Genomic DNA, 24,421 nt, shown 5'->3' on the forward strand with positions numbered 1-24,421 from the left:
GACTAAACACAAAAAAGCCCGCACAGCCGAGCCGACCGGAAGGAGTAATAGACGGTGCGAACTGGCCCCGAGATCATTGATACGAATTTTCGCTCTTGTTTTGTAGTTTACAATGCTTTTGGTTGGAACAATGCAAAATAAACGGAAATTTATCGCAACAATACACAACAAGAACATACATACACAAACCTACATGGAACGCAAACAATGTTTAGACGAGATTTTTTTTTGTTATATTTTATAAAACTGAAGATTATTATAAATATATATATTCTACATAATAATAAATACCAGCTGATGTTATATTTGATTTTGTAGATGGAAACGAAAGAAAGCCCTCCTTTGAATGGTATTTTTTAACGGTTCGATGGTACTGGCCGTTGTTGCATACATACATACATTTATTTATTCAACATCAAATTAAAGGTAAGGCATAATCATCAACAGTACGCCACAATACCCGGTTTGTGGATTATGAAGATGTTGTTAATTAATTTAAATTTTCACCTATATGGTTTCGCATTACTGACACGAATGCACTCTTAGTGTAAAATGTCATAAATAAATTAAAAAATATATATATATGCGATTTACACAGTGTATTCTGTGTATCCTCGCCTTTGGCGTTTTCCAATCGATTCCGATCTGGTTTTATTGATGTTGTTCTTTGTTGGCTTTGATCCAAGAACCTTATTTTCAGAAGGGGAATTTCTATCTAGGAAACCTTGTGAACTCGGTGTTTGCTACCTTCAGTAAACATGAAATGGCAACATCGCGTGTCATGCCTCGAGCCTGCGTGCTTGTCAACAACGCAATCGTTGCTACACTCATCTCTGAACTAGCCACGAAGTCGTATAATCATCGCAGTACGCAATTATGCGAATTCACTTGCGAGTTCACTCGAACGCTTTTGCGAATAAGCAAAGTTCGTCGCAACAAAACATCGGAATGTCGTCTACTACAATGTTGTCATGCATAATAAAATTTAATTTGCACTCTTATATGATTTTACCAGATACATCACAGTAAGTTCATAAAATAACATCATGTACGATGAAAATTTTCCCTCAGCCGTACATATATGCGATAGTGACTTAAAAAAGTACTTTATACGATGTACAGCGTGTATCCTTATGCGATTCCTGGTTGTCTGGGCATCCCATACGGATGCTTTCAAACAAGTCATCGCATACTGCACTTCAAAAGGCCTTCCTCTAATCGTTGGCAGTGATGCTAATGCTCACCATATCATCTGGGGCAGCTCAGACATCAATTTGAGAGGCTCCAGTTTGATGGAATACTTAAGCAGTACAGATCTTGCATTACTTAACATAGGCAACCGCCCAACCTTCATGATATCTGCTAGAGAGGAAGTGTTAGACATAACGCTTTGCTCTAGTAGAATTTTTCACGAGCTGACCAATTGGCATGTGACAGATGAAGAATTTTTTGAACATTTAAATGTTACTTCGCAAACATTGCGTTTCAAGAACCCCCGGTCAACCAACTGGGATATTTTTTACTGATTTGGTTTCGGCCAAATTTCATGGATACTCACCATCCATTGACACTCCATGTTATTTAGATGTTGCCGTTGATACTACAACTGTAACGGTTACGTGTCACGCGGTCAGAATGGTATAAACAACTGTTTCCACTTATGCGCCAAGTGAGTGGTCGAAGTCTACTCACATGTGGACCAGCAAGAACTATCCCGGCGAGACTCCTCAAGGCGAGTTCATCCACTTATTAAACCTTACCCGATCCGATCAGACAACGATGGCCGTTTTGAATGCTCCCACCCAACTCCAAGAACCGAAAATAGGGCAATTTTTCAAACTAACGGATTTCAGAAAGATCAAAGCATCTCATTTCCATTCGTTATATTGAAAGCTTAGTTTCAAATTTAAAACCTATTCCTAGTAGCGCGCTATCTCTATCCTTTCAACCTACAATAATCTTCGTGCACTTCATCGACGCATCGTTTCTTTGGCGATTACTGATTTTGGCGTTAGATTGCAAATGCGTATTCTTAGAATCTAGTAGATCTGACCTGGATTCAGCGGCGATGATGCTATCCCTTCACGTTGACGACTCTGTCGACGCCGAGGGTTCCGTAACGAAAGCTCGAGGATACTCCCGAGGCGCCGCCGAGGATGGGTCGGAGGCGACGGCTTCGTGCCACACCGGCAGCGCTGTGAGATTTCGATGACGGCGAAGTATTCGGAGATACCCACCGAAGCAATCCAATAAGCTTCACTAGTGTCACGCGTTGTCAAGCCTGGAGGCGTGGCTTCACTGTTCACAATAGCGTCCGCAGCCGTGTTAGGGGTGAGAGCGATGTACGTGATGCTCTCGGGCTACCTCCCCGTTGATTCCCTCCGAGGCCGTAGAAGTGAATGCGGTATTCGACGACCGATCACCTCTTAGAAGGCGTGGATGACCTTCGGCCCAGGGTGCGCGAGGGTCGATTGCTGGCTCGACGACGAGGCGGGCCTACAAGCCGCCGGGCTTCGGAATCGTCCCTAGGAACAACTTGGCGAGTCGTTATTCCCTACACCCTATGCAGACACCTTCACTTGAAGGAATATGGTGTCCTTCAATGAAAAAAAAATAACACACATTCGCATTACAATATTGCCGACGTCGTTGTATATGGTTAGCACAAGGTTACCTGGTCCTCGGGGAAATCGTGCACCTGCTGTACAACACAGGTACGCAGTTTTTTCAAGTTTGTTTTTTCACAATGCTACAAATTCATAGTTTTAGGATTAGCTTTTCGTTTAACTTTTTCTTATAATTTCTTACGTGTTTAATTCAAAAACTCTAACACTCGGGCAATTCAATATAATTTTCTTCCACGGTATCTTCTCCTACTGTAACATTTAGAAAAAATAGGCTTAAATATGTTTAATAAAACAATTAACTACCGCACACGCACTTTAACTTTTTTTGATCGTCTAACAATGACGGTTATAGTCGACATTTGGGTTTCAAGCCCAGATAAAAAAAACACGTCTGACTCTTCGAACGATCTTGTTGAGAAGATCTGATCTTTCCACGGTATCACGCGATGCCAAGTCCCTTTTTTTACTATTGTTCTAGGAAAAAACATCAAATCAGTTGAAGGCTGAACTGATGAATCTGTTTGATCATAGCTTTCATGTGATGAGATCCTCAAAACAACATCGCCATCCGAGAGATTTAAATTTGCGGTTTCCATCTCCCACCGCTTGGGGCGCTCGTGGTACTTTAAGGAATAAACCCTTGCTAGCCCCATGCGTTAACTTCTGTGTTTTTCGTCTTAGCGAAAGCGGAAAAAGTTTTTAAAATAATGAATCAGTGTTTTTCTTGTAACAACGTTACACAACGACCTTCATCATGGAAGCTTTTGAAGAAGCATGCCCTCTACGGTCTGTGAAGATCACAAGGGGATCCCCTTGATGGAACTCTGATCTGGAGAAACTCAGGAAACAATGTACAACTAGATGTAGAAAGAGTTGGAACAGACGACGTTCGGATGGTTCGGAGGCTTTCAGGTTGGCTCGCAAGGCGTACAGGAAACCTCTCCGGTCTGCTGGAGAAACCTTTGTACAAATGTTTCCAGTTTGAGTGAAGTCAGTCGGTTGAACAAAATCCTAGCGAAATCTAAGGATTTCTGAGTGAAAGAACTTCGTTTGCCAAATGGCGATCTGACTTCCTCTGATGAGGAAGTTCTGGAACGCTTATTCAGCACACACTTCATTGGATGTGTGGATATTACATCTTCGGATGAACCTGATGTCTTTTCTTGTAGTTATGATTCTTTAGCTGCGGCTAGTAGTATCATTACTTTAGTATCGATTGAATGGTCACTTAATAGCTTTGCTCCTTTCAAATCTCCTGGAGCAGATGGGATTTATCCTATTTTGCTTCAGAAGGGATTTGATTATTTCAAACATGTTTTGAAAAAAATACTTGTTTGCAGTTTTGCTACAGGGTATATTCCCAAATCCTGGCGGGATATTACTGTGAAATTTATTCCGAAAGTGGGTCGTGCGTCGTATGAAGAAGCAAAGAGTTTTAGACCTATCAGTTTAACATCTTTTCTTCTGAAATGCTTAGAACGCATTGCCGATCATCACATCCGTGATGTTCATCTGGCCAACGTGCCTCTTCATGTGAATCAACATGCCTACCAATCTGGTAAGTCCACTGTGACTCTTCTACACAAGGTTGTTTACAATATCGAGAAAGCATTCGCTCAAAAGCAATTTTGTTTGGGTGTTTTCTTAGATATCGAGGGTGCCTTTGACAATGTGCCTTTCGGTGCCATATTGGAAGCCGCACGGAGTCATGGTATATCTCCAATGATTTCCAATTGGATTCATCAAATGCTTAAAAACCGATATCTCTTCTCGACATTGCGTCTAGCAGGGAATAGGAAATTGAGTGTTTGTGGATGCCCCCGAGGGGGAGTCTTGCCACCGCTTTTGTGGAATCTCGTAGCAGATACGCTATTGAGGCAACTCAATAATAGCGGTTTTCCTACTTATGGTTTTGCCGACGACTAACTAGCATTGTTAGTAGGTATGTGTATCATCACCCTTTACGACCTGATGCAAAGCGCCCTTCAGATAGTTGAGGGTTGGTGTCGCCAATATGGCCTTTCGGTTAGTCCGAGTAAAACATCTATTGTTCTTTTTACGGAAAGGCGAAACCGTAATGGCGTTCGACCTTTGCGTCTCTTTGATTCTGAAATCGATGTGACTGAACTGGTAAAGTACGTTGGAGTCATTCTTGATTCCAAGCTTTCCTGGACACCTGACATTGAGTTCAGAATCAAGAAAGCTTGTACGGCCTTCGGGCAATGCCGGCGAACCTTTGGTGCTACTTGAGGTCTAAATCCCAAGTATATCAAGTGTGTTCGTCCAATATTGGCCTATGGGTGTCTTGTGTGGTGGCAAAAGGGTGAAGTGAGAACGGTCCAATCAAAGTTAGGCCATCCCCAAAGGATGTGCCTAATGGCAATGTCTGGAGCGTTCTCTTCAACTCCCACGGCAGCGCTCGAAGTTCTCTTTGACGTTGCCCCACTACACATTCATCTCAAACAAGAAGCACTTTCTTGCACTTACTGCCTATGGGTACTCGGTTTACTAGAGGAAACTCCTGTGAACCGCAGTTCAACACACACCTCGTTGTTTCCACTTTTGGTGAATTGGGACAAAGTTGTCCTTGCTCCAAGTGGTCTTACAATTGCTTGTAATTTTCCATATAGGACATTTTCCACGAAATTCCCTTCCTGGGAAGAGTGGACATCTGGTTATCTGGAAAGAAGTATTTCAGACGGCATCGTATGTTACACTGATGGCTCCCTTCTCGAAGGTCGAGCAGGTGCTGGTGTTCATTCTCGTGAGCTAAGGCTGTATCGGTCTTATTCACTTGGCAGACACTGCACCGTTTTTCAGGCCGAAATCTTTGCTCTTATGTGCGGAGTGCAATCAGCACTTCAGCAGCACGTAATGGGCAAAGTAATATACTTCTGTTCAGATAGCCAGGCTGCTATTAAAGCACTTGCTTCAACCAACTCCAGGTCGAAGATAGTTATCGCTTGTCGAACTCAAATTGAGGAGCTGAATTCAGCAAACGTTGATCACCTTGTATGGGAATTGGCTGATGAGTAAGCGCGCACTGGCGCATCACATGATGACTTCATTGGCCCTGAGCCAGCTATTCCGATATCGAAGTGTTAGGTAAAGCTTCAGATTCACACCTGGGCTGCCACTCAACACAGACAATACTGAAATAGTTTGGAGTCATGTCGTCAAACCAGATTGTATTGTACTGAGCCATCTCCTAGGGTGGCGAAGTATCTTACAAATCTGTCAAAGCAGAATTGCAGCATTCTGGTCAAAGCGTTGACTGGCCACTGCAGACTCAGCTATCAAATGGCGAATATTCAGCAAGCTGATTCATTTGCATGTGATAGCCGTGAATCCGATTATGGAACTTCGTATCATTTGATATGTAACTGCATTGGCGGAGACGAAGGGGGGCAACGGGGAGCACTTACCCCCCCTAACTCAAAATTTCCGTTTAAATACGCCCAAAAATATTTCAGAAAAATTAACAAAATAAATAGAATCAATTTGGCGCCAGCAAATTTCACTAGATACGCCAAAAAATGTTTCAGAAAAATTAATAAGATAGATAGAATCACTTGGGCGTCTGGAAGTTGAACTAGATTTGCCAAAGTAGTTTTTCAAACTTAAAGAAAATATTTGCTTTTTGGTCGGCTAACTGTCCAGTTTTTGCGCAACTGCGTTTCCGAGTATTCGGTAAACACTTATTAAGTGAAACTGACTTCAGAGACCTGAATATTCAGGATATTCTGTTGTTCTTAACCCTCGAGCGATCGCGCTGTTGTATTTTGTACAACACGTTGAAAAAATCTCGCTTTTTGTACTCAGCATTAGCGTGGTGCTGACGCAGGTAGTCAACCGCGCGAGTTACGGAAGGTTAACCCGCTGTGGTAAAGAGCTAGGCCCTCTTCCGCTTTATTCGTTATTACAGTGCCCTGTTCAGGGCGCTGTTTGAACCCATTGTGGTACGCTTATGCGTTAGTACCCTCTTCCAGGGTATTTTTCCTATTTCCCTACCTATTCTCATCCCCATCCTTATCCTCATTTCCTTCCTTTTCCCTCAGGTAGATGATGAAATAGGCTATTATTATGGCGATGGCATAAATGTCCCAAATGAAGGATAACGTGCCACTGGAGCCGGCCTTTTGATATCTGATAATATTCAATAGATACAGGGAGAATACAGCGTCTCCGTGGCAGGCTGTACACAAGATGGCTGTTGAATGCGTATTACAAGAAGAGGAAAAGAAGCTATGTGATGTGATATTAATGCAAATACATTAAAAACTAAACATTCCTCTTTCTATGTAATTTATTGCAGTTGAATTCACCTTTGTCCTACCTTCTGAATCCTAGTGGTATTTTTGTTTTGATTTTAGCAGTGTAAAGTATTTTTCCGCGACTCACAACTTTACCAATCGTCACTGATGACGGTTCATTCCGTTGCCCTCTTCGCTCCCTCATCGGTAAATCCACGCGGCTCTAAGTTTGTAAGGTTAAATTGTTATATAATGGTTCATCTCTAAAATTACATTAGTCCGTTCTCTAACTTTAATCATACACAATGGTTTTCTGCACTCATTGTCAGCTGGCTAATGTATCTCTTTTCGTTCCAGCTGGCAACATTTTTGTTTTCTCGTCTAAATCCTAATAAATACACAACTTTCGCGTCGATTGCTCACATGACCGACTATTATTCTTCTTATTAGCTGATGCGGGTGGTAGCTAAGGGTAATGGTAAGTCTGTTACACCAACCAATAGAAGGCGATTCTTGAATACAAAGACTCGATCCTGTAAATCTTTTCACACTTTTGAACGCTCCTGCTGGACAGGACAATGCTGCGATGTGGTTCGATTGATTAAAACTTGTTTTGTAGTTGAGGTCTGCGTTCTTAGATAATTAAAAATTGTACTGTAAACCACTTGTTGTGTTAACGGGTGTGGTATGTAACAACATCCATAAACGAACGAATTGTTTTTGTAGTCCTGTTGCATCCAGAACAAGTGTGATCCTCGGTTCAGTCGATTTTTCTATGCTGCTGTTAAAATTCTAGAGATTCCTACTGGGCATTTCAAAGCGGATGGTCACATTTTGGATGTGATATTGCATTTTTTAGTCTTCTGTAATGTTTAGGTTTAAAGTTTTCTTTCTATTTATAGTGCAACAGTGCAATTTGAACCGGAATTGACAAAAAATAAATCAGTAATAAAAACATTATCATTGAAAACTTTGCATGATTTTGGCTACATAGTCTTAAAGATTTTAAGTTCAAAAAATTCAGCATTGTAACTTGAAGAACTGTTCAAATTTAGGAATGACAATTGTTAGGATGAACAATTGGTTATAGCAAATTTAACAACTCGTATACTTTATATATCTCAGTCATCTTTTCAGTGTGTCTTTTAATGACAACATACTTTTCGATCTGAAATACTCAAAGTGACTCAATTACACGCAATTGTAGGCTATATTGAGTTCTAAGAATTAAATGAACAACTTTCACGAAGACGTTATATCTAAACAAGTGTCGCAATAAAAAGTTAGATTGTGGCGCCAACTATGCGAATCAGTTGCCAACTACATTTTCATGGCAAGGCATGCTCCACATCATGACAAAAACTTTAATGGAGACAAACGTCTTGCATTGAAAATACATCGTTTTGCAGATACATGTACATTTTGCCCTTGCGATCCTCGTCCTTAATGAAGAACTACCAAGGCTATCCCATATTCTGTAGTAACTGTCCGGCAATCATTTTACCCAGGATAAATTTAGAATTGTAGCTATGCATTCCCTACCCATGTTATTAAAACTCATCCTTGACATCTCCCAAAAATTTACTGATCGAATCGACTACTTAAACCTAGTAATGGTAATCACGTAAGAAATCTTATTTAGTAAGATGAACGTTAACGGCCGAGGAGCTCCATCCAAATTGTTTATGTAAGAGAAAGAAAACCGCCTTGGAGATTCAAGATGCAAAAAGAATACCGTCACTTTCATTGACTTCATTGTCACATAAGCCATAGGGGGGCACATTTAAAAACTTTTAAAATAAAAAAAGGAAAAGGTACAACAATTTCGATAAAAAAAAACTAGTCCCGTGCTCCACACTTGACCGGGCTGATGACCTAACGACTAATGTCTCTTAAAATTTCTAATGCATGGTAAAAAAAACATAACGACCTTATAAACTGTAAAATGTTTCACTTTTTCAAACTTCACGCTACTCTGACCGCTGTAAAACGATTAAATCACCCCGATCTAAAAGTTCTCGCTTGAAGCACTGAGGCATTTACAGATAAATACGAGATATTATGGGTGTACTTCTGCTTCGTAATGTAGTTGTCGTTTGATGAGTTTCATGTCGTCAGTATGTGTATGTGATAGTGTGTGTTTGTGTGTCTGTGTGATGATAGAGATCACCGGGATTTGTTTCCTGCTACGTCTCTGGGAGAGACAGGGAGATAGCTAGGGGTTTCACGGAGGGTGAGTCTGGGCACACCTACCCTAGTATAGTTTGACTCACTCACACGACGCGACGGGGGAACGAAACGAGCTTATCGCGATACCGATTCCAGCATCTCTACGAACAGCTTGTTCATGGTGACGTTGCCCTCTATGTGCACGTTGGTCCAGAACTTGCGGATAATGTAGTCGGCCTGGCGCAGTGACGGTAGAAGCAACAACAACTGCTGCTGATGGGAAACTGCTTGGTTGTGCCTAAAAAGAGCAACGCCAAAAGTTACATAACCTCTTAAATAAAACTCAATACTATTCCATCATACCTCAACAGCAGTACACAGTCATTCAGAGCGTACAGGATGCTGTCCCGTATCTTCTTCAACGCGCCATAGTTATCCAACCGGATATCACAGTTCGACAGGGATAGCGCCTTCAAGAGGTAGTATTCCTCTTTAGTTGCCGAGATCTTCTCTAGTCGTTGGGTAATCTGCGCGAGCTGTAATTGAAATCGAGATGGTTAGTAACTTGAACCAGCCTTGGAAAACGTCTAATAAGGAATTGGGACACTTTAGCACTGAATACACTTCGGAATGTTGGCTTTGCAGTCTTTTGGGGAATCGAAAACATTAGTTTATGATTTTTCCCGACGAAAAGCAATGGTGGAAGATTCCAAAAACAGGGACCGAATTCTAGACCGCCCGATAGGTAGGAGATTGTCCGCATCACGACGGTTGAAAACCGAACGGACTCAATCTATACCAAAACTTCCGCATGACATTTTTGAGTTTAGCAAAGCCATCTTGACTAGAAAACCTTGACCGATTGAACCCTTGAAAAAGGTCCCATACGGACCGAAACGTCGGGAAAAATCATAAACTAGTGTTTTCGATTCCCCAAAAGACTGCAAAGCCAACATTCCGAAGCAAAATCATCCCAGTCGCATCCCAACCAAGCACTGAATACAATATATGTAGAACCAGTGAATCAAAATTCAACCATCGCGCAACAATAATGACAATGTCGCAACCTGTATTTGTTGCGACAAACAAATCCATGCGACATAAGTTTGTCCCAACTTGAAAATAATGGGTTTAACATCATACACCACGAGTTTAGAGATTTTTAAGCTTTGCATTGCGATTTTCGAACGGTAACTTCGAGTCGGTAAACACTGCAACTCTGGTGAAGTTCTATCATCAAACAGTTTCGACTTTGGGTTAGCAATAATTGATTATTCACGAGTTGAAAAGTACGCAACAAATTCAGCTTTCGTTTTGTCTGCAACAAAAAATTTCGAGATCATGTCATTATCTGTTACCAGTAGAGATAAAGAGTAATCGTCGTACCTTCTTTGTTGCTTGTTTTCTGCCTCTTTTGTCTGACAATTCTCTTCACTGTGTAGAACACATTCGAGAGAAATTTCTGAGGAAAAATGCAGCTACACTAAATCCTTTTTTTACGCGATTTTATTTTGCACGATTTTTTTACGCGATTTTCTCGAAGTTACGTGACTTTTTTATACGCGATTTTGGTTATTTGCGGAGGGCAAATCGCGTAAAAAAAGATTTCCCTTTGATTTTTTTTACGCGATTTAACGAAGTTACGCGAACTTTTTTTACGCGATCTTTTTTTTTTTTGCGCGGACGCATCCATCGCGTAAAAAAAGGATTTAGTGTATATGGTTTCATAGCCGTCTTACATACATACAATTATTTGTTCAACATCACATATAAGACAAGACATAAATAATCAACAATAGTACGCCGCACAATGCTCGGTTCATGGTAGCCGCTCTCCATCCTCGGTTGCGCCCAATGCTCGCAAGGTCACGCTCTCACGCTCTCTGTGATCCACGCCTTCTTGTGCCAACCGGATCAGTTGCAAACACCAGCTTTGCAGGGTTAAAAAAAAGAAAATCGGGTTAAGTACGGTTCCTTTGAATTCCACTAAGAATTTGCATCCTTTGACAGATACGTATTTCGACCTCAACTGTAAGGTCGTCTTACAGTACAGTTGAGGTCGAAATACGTATCTGTCAAAGGATGCAAATTCTTAGTGGAATTCAAAGGAACCGTACTTAACCCGATTTTCTTTTATTTACAGATATTCCCCTAAAAAGCCCAGGTTAATCATCATTTGCAGGGTTGTTGTCCGGCATTCTTGCAACATGCCCTGCCCACCGTATCCTTCCGGCTTTGGCCACCTTCTGGATGCTGGGTTCGCCGTAGAGTGCAGCGAGCTCGTTGTTCATCCTTCTACGTCACACACCGTTCTCCTGCACACCGCCGAAGATCGTCCTTAACACGCGTCACTCGAAAACTCCGAGTGCTTGTAGGTCCCCCTCGAGCATGGTCCATGTCTCGTGTCCGTAGAGGACCACCGGTCTTATTAGCGTTTTGTACATGGTGCATTTGGTGCGTGGGTGAATCTTTTTCGACCGCAGTTTCTTCTGGAGCCCGTAGTAGTCCCGACTTGCGCTGATGATGCGCCTCCGAATTTCACGGCTCACGTTGTTGTCAGCCGTCAGTAAGGATCCGAGGTAGACGAATTCCTTCACCACCTCGAAAGTATCCCCGTCTATCGTTACATTACTACCCAGACGGATCCGGTCGTGTTCGGTTCCGCCTACCAGCATGTACTTTGTTTTTGAGGCATTCACCACCAGTCCGACCTTTACTGTTTCGCGTTTTGGGCGAAAGTGCAGTTCTGCCACGTTCCAAATGTTCTGGCATGATGTCCATGTCCGTTATCGACCGGCCGTCAATGAAACCGGCTTGAAAACTTACCACGAACTCATTTGTTTTAGGTGACAGACGACGGAAGATGATCTGGGATAGCATTTTGTAGGCAGCATTCAAAATAGTGATCGTCCGGAAGTTCTCAAATTCCAAATGGCCGTCTTCCTTGTGAATGGGGCAGATTACCCCTTCCTTCCACTCCTCCGGTAGCTGTTCGGTTTCCCAGATCCTGACTATCAGCCGGTGCAGACAATTGTTCAACTTTTCTGGGCCCATCTTGATGAGTTCAGTTGCGATACTAGCCTTACCAGCTGCTTTGCTAGTTTTGAGCTTATGAATGGCATCCTTAACTCCCCTCAGCGTGGGAGTTGGTTCATTTCCGTCCTCTGCTGCACTGGGGTCGTCGTTTCCTCCGTTGCCGTAGTCTCCCGTGCTTACGTTCTCCACGCCATTGAGGGCCTGATCGAAGTGCTGCTTCCACCTTTCGATCACCTCACGACCGTCCGTCAAGAGGCCTCCGTCCTTATCCTTGCATATTTCGGCTCACCACACGAAACCGTTGCGGGATGCGTTGAGCTTCTGATAGAACATCCGTGTTTCTTGGGAACGGCACAGCAGTTCCATTTCTTCGCATTTCGCTTCTTCCACTCGGCGCTTTTTCTCCCGAAAGAGGCGTATGTTGTTTCCGCTTCTGTTTGTAACGCTCCACGTTCTGTCGGGTCCCTTGCTGCAGCATTACCGCCCTCGCAGCGTTCTTCACCTCCAAAACCGTTCTGCACTCTTCGTCGAACCATTCGTTCCGTCGATTCCGTTCCACGTACCCCATGGTGCTCTCAGCTGCGTCGTTGATGGCTGCTTTCACTGTACTCAGCAGTCCTCTAGAGGGGCCTCATCGAGCTCGCCCTCGTCTGGCAACGCGGCCTCGAGATTCTGCGCGTATGCTGAGGCGACATCCGGTTGTTTCAGTCGCTCGAGGTTGTACCGTGGCGGTCGCCAGTACCGTACATTGTTGATCACCAGATAGTGGTCGGAGTCGATGTTGGCGCCACGATAGATCCTGACGTCGATAATGTCGGAGAAGTGCCGTCCGTCAATCAGAACGTGGTCGATTTGAGATTCCGTCTGCTGTGGTGATCCCCAGGTGTAACGATAAGGGAGGCTGTGTTGGAAAAAGGTTCTACGTATGGCCTTTTTTTTTGGAGGCGGCGAAATCAGTGAGTCGTAGGCCGTTCTCGTTCGTCTGCAGGTGGGCGCTGAACATACCAATCGTCGGTCTGAATTCCTCCTCCTGGCCTACCTGAGTATTCAAATCTCCTATGATGATCTTGACGTCGTGGCTTGGGCAGCGATTATACTCGCGTTCGAGCTGCGCGTAAAATGCGTCCTTGTCATCATGAGTGCTTGCGGAGACGTTTATTATGCTGAAATTGAAGAATCGGCCATTGATCCGTAACTCTCTAATACCCAAATTTTTGATTTTGATCTAAATATCATTTTTCGTCATCTAAAATCGATTTAAACATGTTTTGGAAGATGATTCTTTTTAATTCTCGATTTCGTGAATTTCAGTTTTTGATTTTTCTAATTTTTATTTTTGAACATCCCCACACTTTTATATTTTTCCTGGAAGCCTATTTGGCGTACGGATTTTTTTGGGATGAAAACATTTTGAGATTTTATGATTATTGTTGAAATATTTTTATTTTAAATTTCTTTCATATAAAATTTTATTTTCCGTGTTATTTTAAGGAAAATAATTTTAGAGTGTATTCGATCCCCTTAAACTATTGAACAAGGATAGAATGGTTTGGGAAAAATTTAAAATATGTTAATTGTAGCGATTCAATACAAAATAAACAATGACTTCTAAAAGGTGACCAAAACATGAATTTTTTAATGATTTTAGAAAAATGTAAATACGCTTTAAGGCTCAAGCATCCGTCATCATTTTTCGGAAAACAAAAAGCAGTTTTCTCGCTGCAAATCAAAACAAGGATCATGAAAATATATTCACTGCATTATATTCCTCATGTGGAGTACAGTGAATATATTTTCATAGCATAAACTTTTGTTTTGAACGAAAAAACTGCTTTCAAATGTTTGATGATGACGATGATTTCAATGACGAAAAGTTCAACGTTAACGTTGAACAATTCGTCATTGAAATCATCGTCATCATCAAACATTTGAAAGCAGTTTTTTCGTTCAAAACAAAAGTCTTTACTATGAAAATATATTCACTGTACTCAACATAAGGAATAGAATGCAGTGAATATATTTTCATGGTCGATGTTTTGATTTAAGCGAGAAAACTGCTTTTTATTTTCCGAAAAATGATGACGGATGCTTGAGCCTTAAAATACACCAAAAACCATTTTGAGATATACAAAACAGTCCTAAATATCAGCCAAAAATATAAAAAAATTGATTTCCCTCGAAACAAAAATTACAAAAATGCTCAAACTATACCCCGTCTAAAGGCGGGGTTGGGTATTACAGGGTTAACCTCCACATTCTTTCGTTGATCGGCCACCAACCGATCACGCGCCTCTGCATATCACCCATCACGATGAAAGTACGGAAAATCAAGTCAATAGATTCAAAACTGACTGAGTTATAGCAGAAAAACGACCTGTGCAAAAAAAAAGAATCGAGTGTATCTCAAGGGTGTTTCAGGGAGCACCAGGAGGAAGCTTGAGATCTCATCGTATCAATAAAATCCCCTGAAACCTCCTTAAAACGCCTCTGAGACCTCTTGGTACCACTCGAAACTCCCTGCAATACCTCTGAAATGCATCTGAGATCCTTTGAAACTCTCCTGGAAACTCCTGAGATCCCTTGAAGTGCTTCAAAGGCTACCTGTAATCGCACCGGGGCTTCATGAAATACGCCCCGGAGACCTCCAGTACCCCTGCAAAGCCCCTGAAACACCCCTCAGACCCTCTGAAACTCCCCTGAAACGCTCTAAGACCTCTTGAAGCACAACTGAGGCCACATGGAAACCCCTTGGGACCTCCTGAAACGCCCCTGAGATTTCGAGGTATCCCTATCTACGCTGGAAACACCTGAGATCACTTAGAAACCCCTCCCCCTTGAAATACATTGGGACCCCAAGAAACGCCACCGAAATCCTATCGGACTCCCTTGAAGAACTCTGGCACCCCCCTGAAACGCCTCTGATGCCTCCCTGAAACTCACAGGGACCTCTTTGAAACGCTTCTGAGATCTCCGATACTCTGAAACTCCCTCAAACGCCCCTGAGACCCTCTGAAATTCCCCTGGAACCTCCTGAGACCCCTTGAAGCTTCCCTGATGCCACTCTCTTAAAAAATCAGAAATTTACGCGTGACGTAAACCATCAACGTACGTAAACATTTCATGACTGAATGGCAAATTTGACTCATTTTTACATCCATCATGTAAGTTCGAGTTGGTTGCACAAGATGTCAACAAACCTATCTGACCAGATAGGTAAAAACAGTTTTACATTTATCGTTTGTCTCACAACTCGGTGATACAGCCGATAGATATAGTACATGCCTCTCAATCGGCGGATATGGGTTCGAATCCAGTTCACTATTTTACTTACATATGTTTTATCTCTAGCGATTGCTAGCTCGACTTTATTTGTGATAGGAGACGTAAATTTGTATCAAACGTTCCGCTTCTTTTATGTGCATCCAATTCCAAGTTAACTTAAATTTACATGATTTTATCTAAGAGTGCATCTGAAATGTTCCTGAAATCCCATCGAACCCCTTGACGGCCTCTGAAAAGCCCCTGAAATACTCCTGAGACCTCCAGGTACCATTCTAAAACCCGCTGGGCCGCCTAAAACATCTCTGAGATCTCCTGACCAATTGGGGCTTTCTTAAAGCGCCACCAAGAGGTCTCCTGAAACCCACATGAAATGCTCCTGTAACCCTCTGCTTTCCCTAGAAACGCCCCCTGACAGTCGATGCCAGTTACCATTATTACATTTTCTTTCGTATAATATTGGTTCTGAATAGCTCTTCGTGTTTTTATGCACGGCATTACACGCTAAAACCGCTCAACACTATTTAAGACCTACTCATAAGTGCATAATTTCCAGAGCAAAAATGTCTGGATGTGAAATGTCAATATCTTTTGGATCACGAAGGTCAGTAGTAGACCAAACCAGATTGACCAATTTTTTTTTTACAAATTTTATGATTTTGTGATCGCACGAGAAGATTTTGTGACCCCGACAACCAATTTGCACGTATAATGAAGTTTATGTTCATGTTAGAAGTACTTTTATGCGGTAAAGTTACATCGCATAAAATGCAGTAAAAGTGCCTTATGCGTACAAAAGTGGAGGCGCTATACGTGCATTGACGGAAAAGTTATAACGCTATATGACTTGAAGCGATATCTTATGCGATGCACGATGTACACTACTGCAACGTCATATAGCATCTTATGCGACTTAATAATATTCTAAAAAAAACAATTTTTGTCACCTCAGTATCGAACTAATAACCATTGGATTATCGACCCACACTTCACACTTAACACCAAACACTACTTATGAAACACACTGGCTAATTCAGGCCAAACATGTCTAAAGGTCCTATCTGCAGAAGAGAGGCGCTCTTTGGTTTCCCTCTCTTTCGTTAATAGCTCAGCTGTTTATTTGTGTTATGATTGTGTCCTTGCATTGAACGATGGTCAAAACAATCGTCTTTTGATTTGTACTGCAAAAATAGTTGAAAAGTGTACTATTACATTGCAATAATTGAAAAATAAAAGTGAACAAAGAGAGCCTCTCAAATGCAGATAGGACCTATTGAAATGTTTGGCCTGAATTGTCATGACATTCTAACTCATCTCAGTGTTTGTTGGAATGCGGCCCTGCGTTGTAGGCTATCTGCACCCTAAAACGAAAGTACACAGCGAATGAGCAACTTGCGAAAAGACAAAGGATTTTTCACTCATATTTGCGTGCGACTGGATCAGCACAAAAAATGTGCTGATCCGGGTTTACACAAATTTGCGTGAATTTTCACACAAGTTTGCATGAAATCTTTTGTCTTTTCGATCGCTGCGTGAAAGTTACTCCTTGCTCTGTGTACATCGATCTTTCCGTGTGGAGCTCAAAATGATAAAGCGTGATTTCCCGCACAGTTTTCACTACTCCTCTCTTGCTAGCACAACCCATTTTTAATTATCAGGTCAACAAAACAAAAGTGATGACTTTGCAACTTGTTTTGTCACCGTACTGCTCACTTTCTTGTAGCTTCTTGGCACTCCAAGAACACCTTTTTCATTATCACGTATCACATCGCAAATACAGACGTTCGCTCGGTGCAAACGGTTTAACTGCAATGCTTTTTAACTGCAAGTCCGCTAAGTGCAACAATTTTACAGTTATCGCACCGCTATCTGTCAAAAACGAAACGTCAACAGAGTTGCGAGGTTTTTAGATGCACACGCTCGTTGAAAACTACTCTCAAGTGAGTAAATTATACTCACTTTCAAACTTTTGCTAAATCTGTCAAAGGTGAGTAACATGCATTTGTCAAAGTGAGTTATTAACTACTCTCTTATAGGAAAATCAGTGCTTTACTCACTTTTGAGTATCGGCATCAGAAAAGAACTCAGTTTCAACCGTCGAAAACTTACAAAAAAACATGCTAAGTCCGGACCTCGGTCCGGACTTTACCATTATTATTGGAAAATCTATATATTTAAGCTAGTTTCATGTGGAAAAGTGTTGAAGAAAATGAATCTGGTAAGTTGAGATCGATAAACCTGTGGAATAAAACATAATTGTGCCGATGTTTATATTTTTCAGGAACTTGTCCGAAATTGAAGACCGTGTCCATGTGACGAAAAAACATGTCGAAGACGAACATGCCAAATGAATGAGCCCCGAAAGTCACCCTGTGTGTGTCCCCGTGGTGTCACCTTCCGAAGAATTCGCTTTGGCCAAAATGCGCTGGAACCACCAAAAATCAAAGTCGGGGCGGAGTCCAGACCGAGGTCCAGACAGTCAAGTGGAACAAAAAGATTTAGCTATTTTATTTTTTTTTTATTTGAATATTGTTGACATCTCGGTTGACATTTATGCAATGGTGAAATAAATAAATAATGAATGTTATTGACTTGCTTGTTTTTTTTGTTTTATAATCAATTATAATATAAAATACCATCTAAAAAATAAAAAAGTGAGTAGCACTTACTCACTTTTGCTTTTATTGAAATTAAGACAGTGAGTTGAAAACTACTCTAATTTTCGAAAATCTTACGGTTACTCAAAAGTGAGTAACTTCAATTTACTCTAAAATGAGCTGATGCACTTTGTACCAAAGTGAGTAGTAAACAACTCACTTTAGGGTAGTTTTGAACGAGCGTGCACTACAGCTGCATTACGATGTTTTCGAGTGCATTCTGTCTGCGTCCAACAGCAATTGACAACTGTTTGACGGCTGTCAGTCGTTGCAGTTAGCGAATTTCATTCGATAACTGAAACGTTAACATGTTGCACTTACCGAACGTCTACTGTATACCAATGTTAACGATTCTAGCTTATGCGAGTTTGTATGCACATTTTAACGAATTTATTTTCACTTTTATGCGATTCAGTTTGTACATGTTACGTCCTGGAGTTCGGGGTGGCCGGGAGACATCACTGTCTATTCAAACTCCCAGGCGTAGCGAAATTACACATTAAAACATAACTTTATTTACACTAATAAAATTACATGACAAACACGACACGTTACTAAATGGAGGCTACATTACTTCTAATTAATCTCTGCGATTGTGCATCGACCGAGGCATAACGAAATGCTATCGGCGAGCACGCAGATCGGCGAGAGCATGAGAGCCAATCCAGTGGTTCTCAACAGTACACAAATGCGAGATAAACTGACATAATATATTTATTTATTTATTTATATTTGATTTGATCCATCTGACATAAAAATTGTCTTAATGAATATAAACTTAAAAACATACTTAAAACATAAACAGCACAAAGTTAATTACGTCTAAAATATTCTACAAAACGCAGCGTCGAAGTTTGTATATTGAAGTCGAAGATAGGAAAAACTTGGCTGAATTTCATTGTCATGTGTCTAGTCGGATCATGTTGCCCGTATAAAGTATTTGAGCTACCGAGACTAACGAAACTCCTGTTACGCAGGGGCCGCTCAGGGGCGTAGATATCGATGTTTGCCAATATGTTATGCGAGTCGATTTCACCTTTGAGCAATTTTGCCACAAAAGTGGCTTGCGACGCATAACGCCGATCCTCCAGAGCACAATGGTCGGAAAAAGATAAAGTTCGGCCAAAACTCTTTTTAAGTGTTTAATCGAAGTTATAGGTTGTCTAGATATGTTATATAGTATTTTTAGTGTTTAAAAAGGGGTATTCAAAAATTACGTAACCTCAATAATTTCAAAAACGGTAAAAATCAGTAAACCCCACATTTTTTGCGTTTTTTGTTAGAAAATCAATTTGAATTTAATTAAATGATCAACTTTCGATCAAATCCTATCAAGTTTGTTCAAAACGTGTGAAAAATGTGGGAAGATAAATTTTATTTCAGTCACAAATGGAAAAATAACGTGAAATATATGAAAAAACATGACTTTTTTTTAAATAGCTCTAATTTGAAAAACTGCAAATTTCTGCAAAATATTTAAACGTTTTTATGCAGCCCCAAGCATGATGTTTAAGATGTACTATTCGAAATTGCGGCGACACGTGACGACACGAACCGTTTTTTAACTCACAAATTACTAAAAACCGTAAGGTACAATATATGAAAATTTGAAAAGTTTTGTGACATATTAATTTTGCACCATACGTGCATTCAAACAGTCCAACAACAAGCTTACATATGCTGGATAACATAAAATATATATTCCATTCTCAAAATATTATTATTTTACTTTTTTCGAATGGTTCATTTTTTAATTTTATGACTTAGGCCACTTTGGCGGTGAAAATGTCATTGAAATACAAAAGCTGGTATACTTTGAATTAAGAATCATAAAACTACAATACGGTAACTTTGTTATAAGATGAAATAAAGTTTAAAAATATCAATTTCGTTTTTTGAGAGTTTTGGCCGCCCCTTTGTATGGAGCCCGACCAATGTGCAGAGTATCGATCCCCAATAAACGACAGCGTTCCGCATATGGAGGCAGGTTTTCCGGATCACGCCAGGGTAGATTCCTCAGAGCATATCGCACGAATTTCTTCTGCACGGATTCAATTCGAGTTATCCAGCTTATGTGAAATGGACACCATACCACAGCAGCAAATTCCAGAATGGAACGTACCAGAGCACAGTACAGTGACTTCAAGCACAGTGGGTCTCTGAATCCTTGGCTCATCTTAAGAACAAAACCAAGTTGCTTGTTTGCTCTCGAGACGATGTCGTTATAATGCACGTTGAATGTCAGCTCTTGGTCTAGCAGAACACCGAGATCACGGACACATTGCATTCGTTCAAGTGTGGCTCCGCACAGTGTATATGGGAAACGAATTGGATGTCGCTTCCTACTGAACGATATAACATGGCACTTCTCGACACTCAACGTCAAACAGTTTCTTGAGCACCACGATTCGAAGGTATTTAGTAACACCTGCAGGCAATGACAATCGTCCAATCCACTAACAACGATGTATACTTTGGCGTCATCGGCATAAAATAGTCTGGTCCCTGGAGGAAGAATGAGAGATGCATCGTTGACGAAAAGCGAAAACAGTAGTGGTCCAAGGTTGCTCCCTTGTGGCACTCCGGATAGATTTGTGAACGGACTCGATTCGTACGTGCCGATCTTCACACACAGCGATCGTCTGGTAAGGTATGATTCGAACCAATCAATAAAGCCAGCTGTTACACCACATTTCGCAAGTTTACGGAGAAGGATTCGATGATCTACGCGGTCAATTGCTGCTTTCAAATCCAGATAAACCGCATCCACCTGCTTACCAGCATCCATGGCACGTATGCATTCGGTTGAAAAATCGACAAGGTTGGTGACGACGGATCTTTTAGGGAAGAATCCGTGCTGATCTGTAGAGATGTAATGTTTGCAGCTATTGAGCAGGGAGTCGTTGATGATAATTTCAAAAGCCTTCGAGCACACGCATAGTGAAGTAATGCCACGATAATTACTCACGCTACGCTTATCACCTTTTTTGAAAATTGGAAAAAGATAAGATCTTTTCCAACTGCTCGGGAATACACACTGCCTTAGAGAGCGATTGAAAAGAATTGTCAGCGGTATTTGCAAAGCGGAACATTTCAGAAAAGTACTAAGCGAAGTCGCATAACCATGCGAATTCAATTGACACTTTGCGAGTTCGCTCGAACGCTTTTGCGAATGAACAAAGTTCGTCGCAATAAAACATCAGAATATCGTCTACTACGATGTAGTCATACTTGATAAAAGTTAATTTGTACTCTTATATGATTAAACCAGATACATCGCAATAAGTTCAAAAAACAACATTTATGCCATGAGATTTGTCTCTCAGCCCTACATATATGCGATAGTGCCTTAAAATAATACTTTATACGATGTACAACGTGCATCCTTATACGATTCCTGGTTGTCTGGGGAATGTGTAAGTCTTACAAACTTTTTATGTGGTTCGGAAATAAAAAACAATCGGTGACGTACTAGAATTGATGTAATGAGTTGATTTTTTCTATGGTGAGAAGGTCAATTCTCCGTTTCTGCAATGAAATGGTTCAAAAAGCGTGGGTATTATGATTCCTTGCCTAATTTGATGCTCTTTGAGCAAAACTTAGAGCAACAGTGTTGCTGTTTTCTTCATTTCTTGCAGCATAAACAATGCAGTGTTGCTCAAACAGCATCAAATTAGGCAAGGAATCATAATACCCACGCTTTTTGAACCATTTCATTGCAGAAACGGAGAATTGACCTACTCACCATAGAAAAATTAGCTCTTTTCTTCAATTCTAGAACGTCACTGATTGTTTCCTATTATGCACTTATGTATAAGTAGGTCTTACGTGTAAAAAGGCGCATAAAATGCATAAAAATAACCTGCATAAAAAGAGGTTTAGTGTAATGCGTTGAGAAAGATAGTGACCCATCTTGCCCCGCCTCACCCTACTGCTGGAAATCTAATCGCAAAAAGTGGGTTAGCTACATCTCCTCTAAGGAATCATATTACAGAAGGAGGTAGCTGTATGCAAAGCGGCAGCGTAGAGAGCCCCATTTTCTTCCCGTCTTCATCATTGTCTGCGTCCTTGAAGTCGAATACCAACAAGGACCTCAAGTAGGTTTTGTTGAGACTTGAGGTATAATACGCCCCCTAAGGAATGACTTTTTTTCCTCCCCTGTTGGGGAAATTAAGCCACTGCGTCCAATAGGCTGAACTCGATTGACTTGATTTTAGCCATGAAACACACAATAATGTCCATTCTGATTGCTGGCATCCTAAAGTTCAATATGTTTTCTTCCAATTATTGAAAACGTTAAATCAAGCCTCCCATCGTATCGTATCAGTAGTTATCTACAGACAACGAGCCCGGTCCTGTTTAAGGTGAGGAATGCCATAAAATGAAATTTTGTTACTTATTATCTGTCCTTAGTAAGAAAGTTTATCGACAATCCAAAACTAATCACCATTATGGAGAAGTGATGTAAACGAACAGAAATTTACACTAGAAGTGATAGAAAATGAAAAATGTCATAACATTTCATATTCATGAAATTCCGTGTCATTTCTTATCCAAAGTCCTGTTAAATCAATTCATTTTAGTGGAATCTTAGGATAACCGAACTGGATGATAGAAAACCAATAGAGAAATTCCCGTAGAACTGCTAGTAGAATACTACTACTGCCAGCCGGAACTCCAGCTCTCTTATTTCTGTAATCATTTAGTTGAATGACACAGTTTAACGCATCATATACTTACATGATTATATAAATCCAAAGCGCCACACTCCTTGGCAGATCGTTCATCGAGCCAAAAGTCCGTCGCAAAGTACAGCCTACCAGTGTATGGTATCGAACGGTGTGCCAGCATCAGCGTAAGTAGCTCCGCCCAGCTCACCTGCAGTAACCTCATCTGGTCGTTCAGTGGCAGATCGGTAAAGCCGGGAATCTGTTTCGCCCAACCGATCACACCGACCAGCTCCTTGTCGTAGATATCACTGAGCACACTGAGCATTTCCTGTGCGTCCGCGCCCATGACCATACGCGAGTCAGTAGTAGCGGCCTTACCGTCGCCATCGTGGTCACTACTGCTGCTGCTACTGCCGCCGCTGTTGCTGTTCATAAGATCAAATCCGTGCCCAATGGTCAGTGGATCCGGCTCGAAAGAGGATAATACTTCAAGAATTTTGATATCTTCCAACGTTTGCGGTGTGTACTGCGAGCTGGACTGGGTCAGCTGTAGCTGGTACGGGTTGGCGCAAGGATTTCGTCGGTACTTCTGACGACCCCCGCGTACCCTGTCCAATCGGACGCCTTCTTTCAGCATTCCCATCAGAAGACACTTTCGGAATCGGCAGGCTTGGCACGCTTTTCGCCGCCGTTTGTTGATTTCGCAATCGTTGCTAGCTGGACAGGTGTACTCGATATTGCCTACGAAGAGGAAACACTGATTAGTTGGAACAGGTCCTTAGTCTCCCGGAAAATCTTACCCTGAATGGTCCGTTTGAAAAATGCTTTGCAAGCTTCGCAGCTTGCCACACCGTAGTGGAATCCGCTGGCCACATCGCCACACACAAGACACAGCCGGCGGGGTATCTCTTCTTTTATCGCGTCCTGATTTGTGCTGTCGCTCCCGAAATCACCAATCGCCGAGGTAGTCGAACTGCAGAACTGTCGATCCGGTGAACCAGGCGAGTGCGGTCCACCGTTGTTGGCGGAGCTGCCACTGTGTAGTTCCGTTAGCTGGCCGATGTCGTTATTGCTGGTACATTTGTAGTCCATCTGGGAAAGGAAATCAATTTAAATGTCGTTAATAGGTTGTATTCAACTGTGATAACTTTTCAGCATGTAAGATCTCATCGGCATTAATCGTTGAGCAATGAATGGAGGAAGCTTATTCGCCTCTGAAGTGAGATACTGCGAGGACTATGATAGGCTTTACGATCGGCTATGACAGAGTACATGATTGCGTATAGAGATAGAGGCATACCAAGTGGTGGTAGTGTTTGAAGTTGTTAGAACAATTTGTTTTTCTTGAACAGTTGTGACAAGTGGCAATAACGTGAAGTGGAAAGTCGCTGCGAGTAGGGTCTATTACGGATTGCGGAACCGGCTTACTTTCCATGACACCGAATACTCTAAAATGAATAAAATACAACAGACTTCAATGGGCTGGACATGTAGTGCGAATGGCGGAAGAAAGAATCCAGCAGGGAACCAGGTAGAGGTCAGCGACTGCGTCGGCTGCACGCGGTTGAAGAAGACCTGAGAACCCGACGCATTGTGGGCAACTAGACCAGATCTTATTTACACGGTTTCTCAAATTCCATAAATAAAGAAATTTCATTTTTGCAATTTTTGCATGATTCGCATTTTTTTTTTTTTGTATTTTGAACTGAGTTCACGAATTAGCGCGGTAC

The 24,421-nt window shown here is 41.5% G+C and overlaps 1 protein-coding gene across 3 annotated transcripts in view; it reads right to left on the reverse strand.

Moving 5' to 3' along the window:
• Window positions 1–6,915: 6,915 nt before the first annotated feature.
• Window positions 6,916–24,421, reverse strand: part of LOC109430725 (steroid hormone receptor ERR2) — a 195,570-nt gene continuing 178,064 nt past the window's right edge. For all 3 annotated transcript variants that reach the window (XM_029857921.2, XM_019706800.3, XM_019706799.3), the window contains 4 exons: window positions 23,492–23,783; window positions 22,762–23,432; window positions 9,413–9,585; window positions 6,916–9,347 (listed from right to left, as the gene is read on the reverse strand). In XM_029857921.2, coding sequence (XP_029713781.1) covers window positions 9,185–9,347; window positions 9,413–9,585; window positions 22,762–23,432; window positions 23,492–23,783 — 1,299 coding nt within the window. In that variant the 3' untranslated portion in view covers window positions 6,916–9,184. The remainder of the gene's footprint in view (window positions 9,348–9,412; window positions 9,586–22,761; window positions 23,433–23,491; window positions 23,784–24,421) is intronic.

Source organism: Aedes albopictus, chromosome 1 (assembly GCF_035046485.1).
Source record: "Aedes albopictus strain Foshan chromosome 1, AalbF5, whole genome shotgun sequence".
In the NCBI taxonomy this organism is placed as follows: domain Eukaryota; kingdom Metazoa; phylum Arthropoda; class Insecta; order Diptera; family Culicidae; genus Aedes; species Aedes albopictus.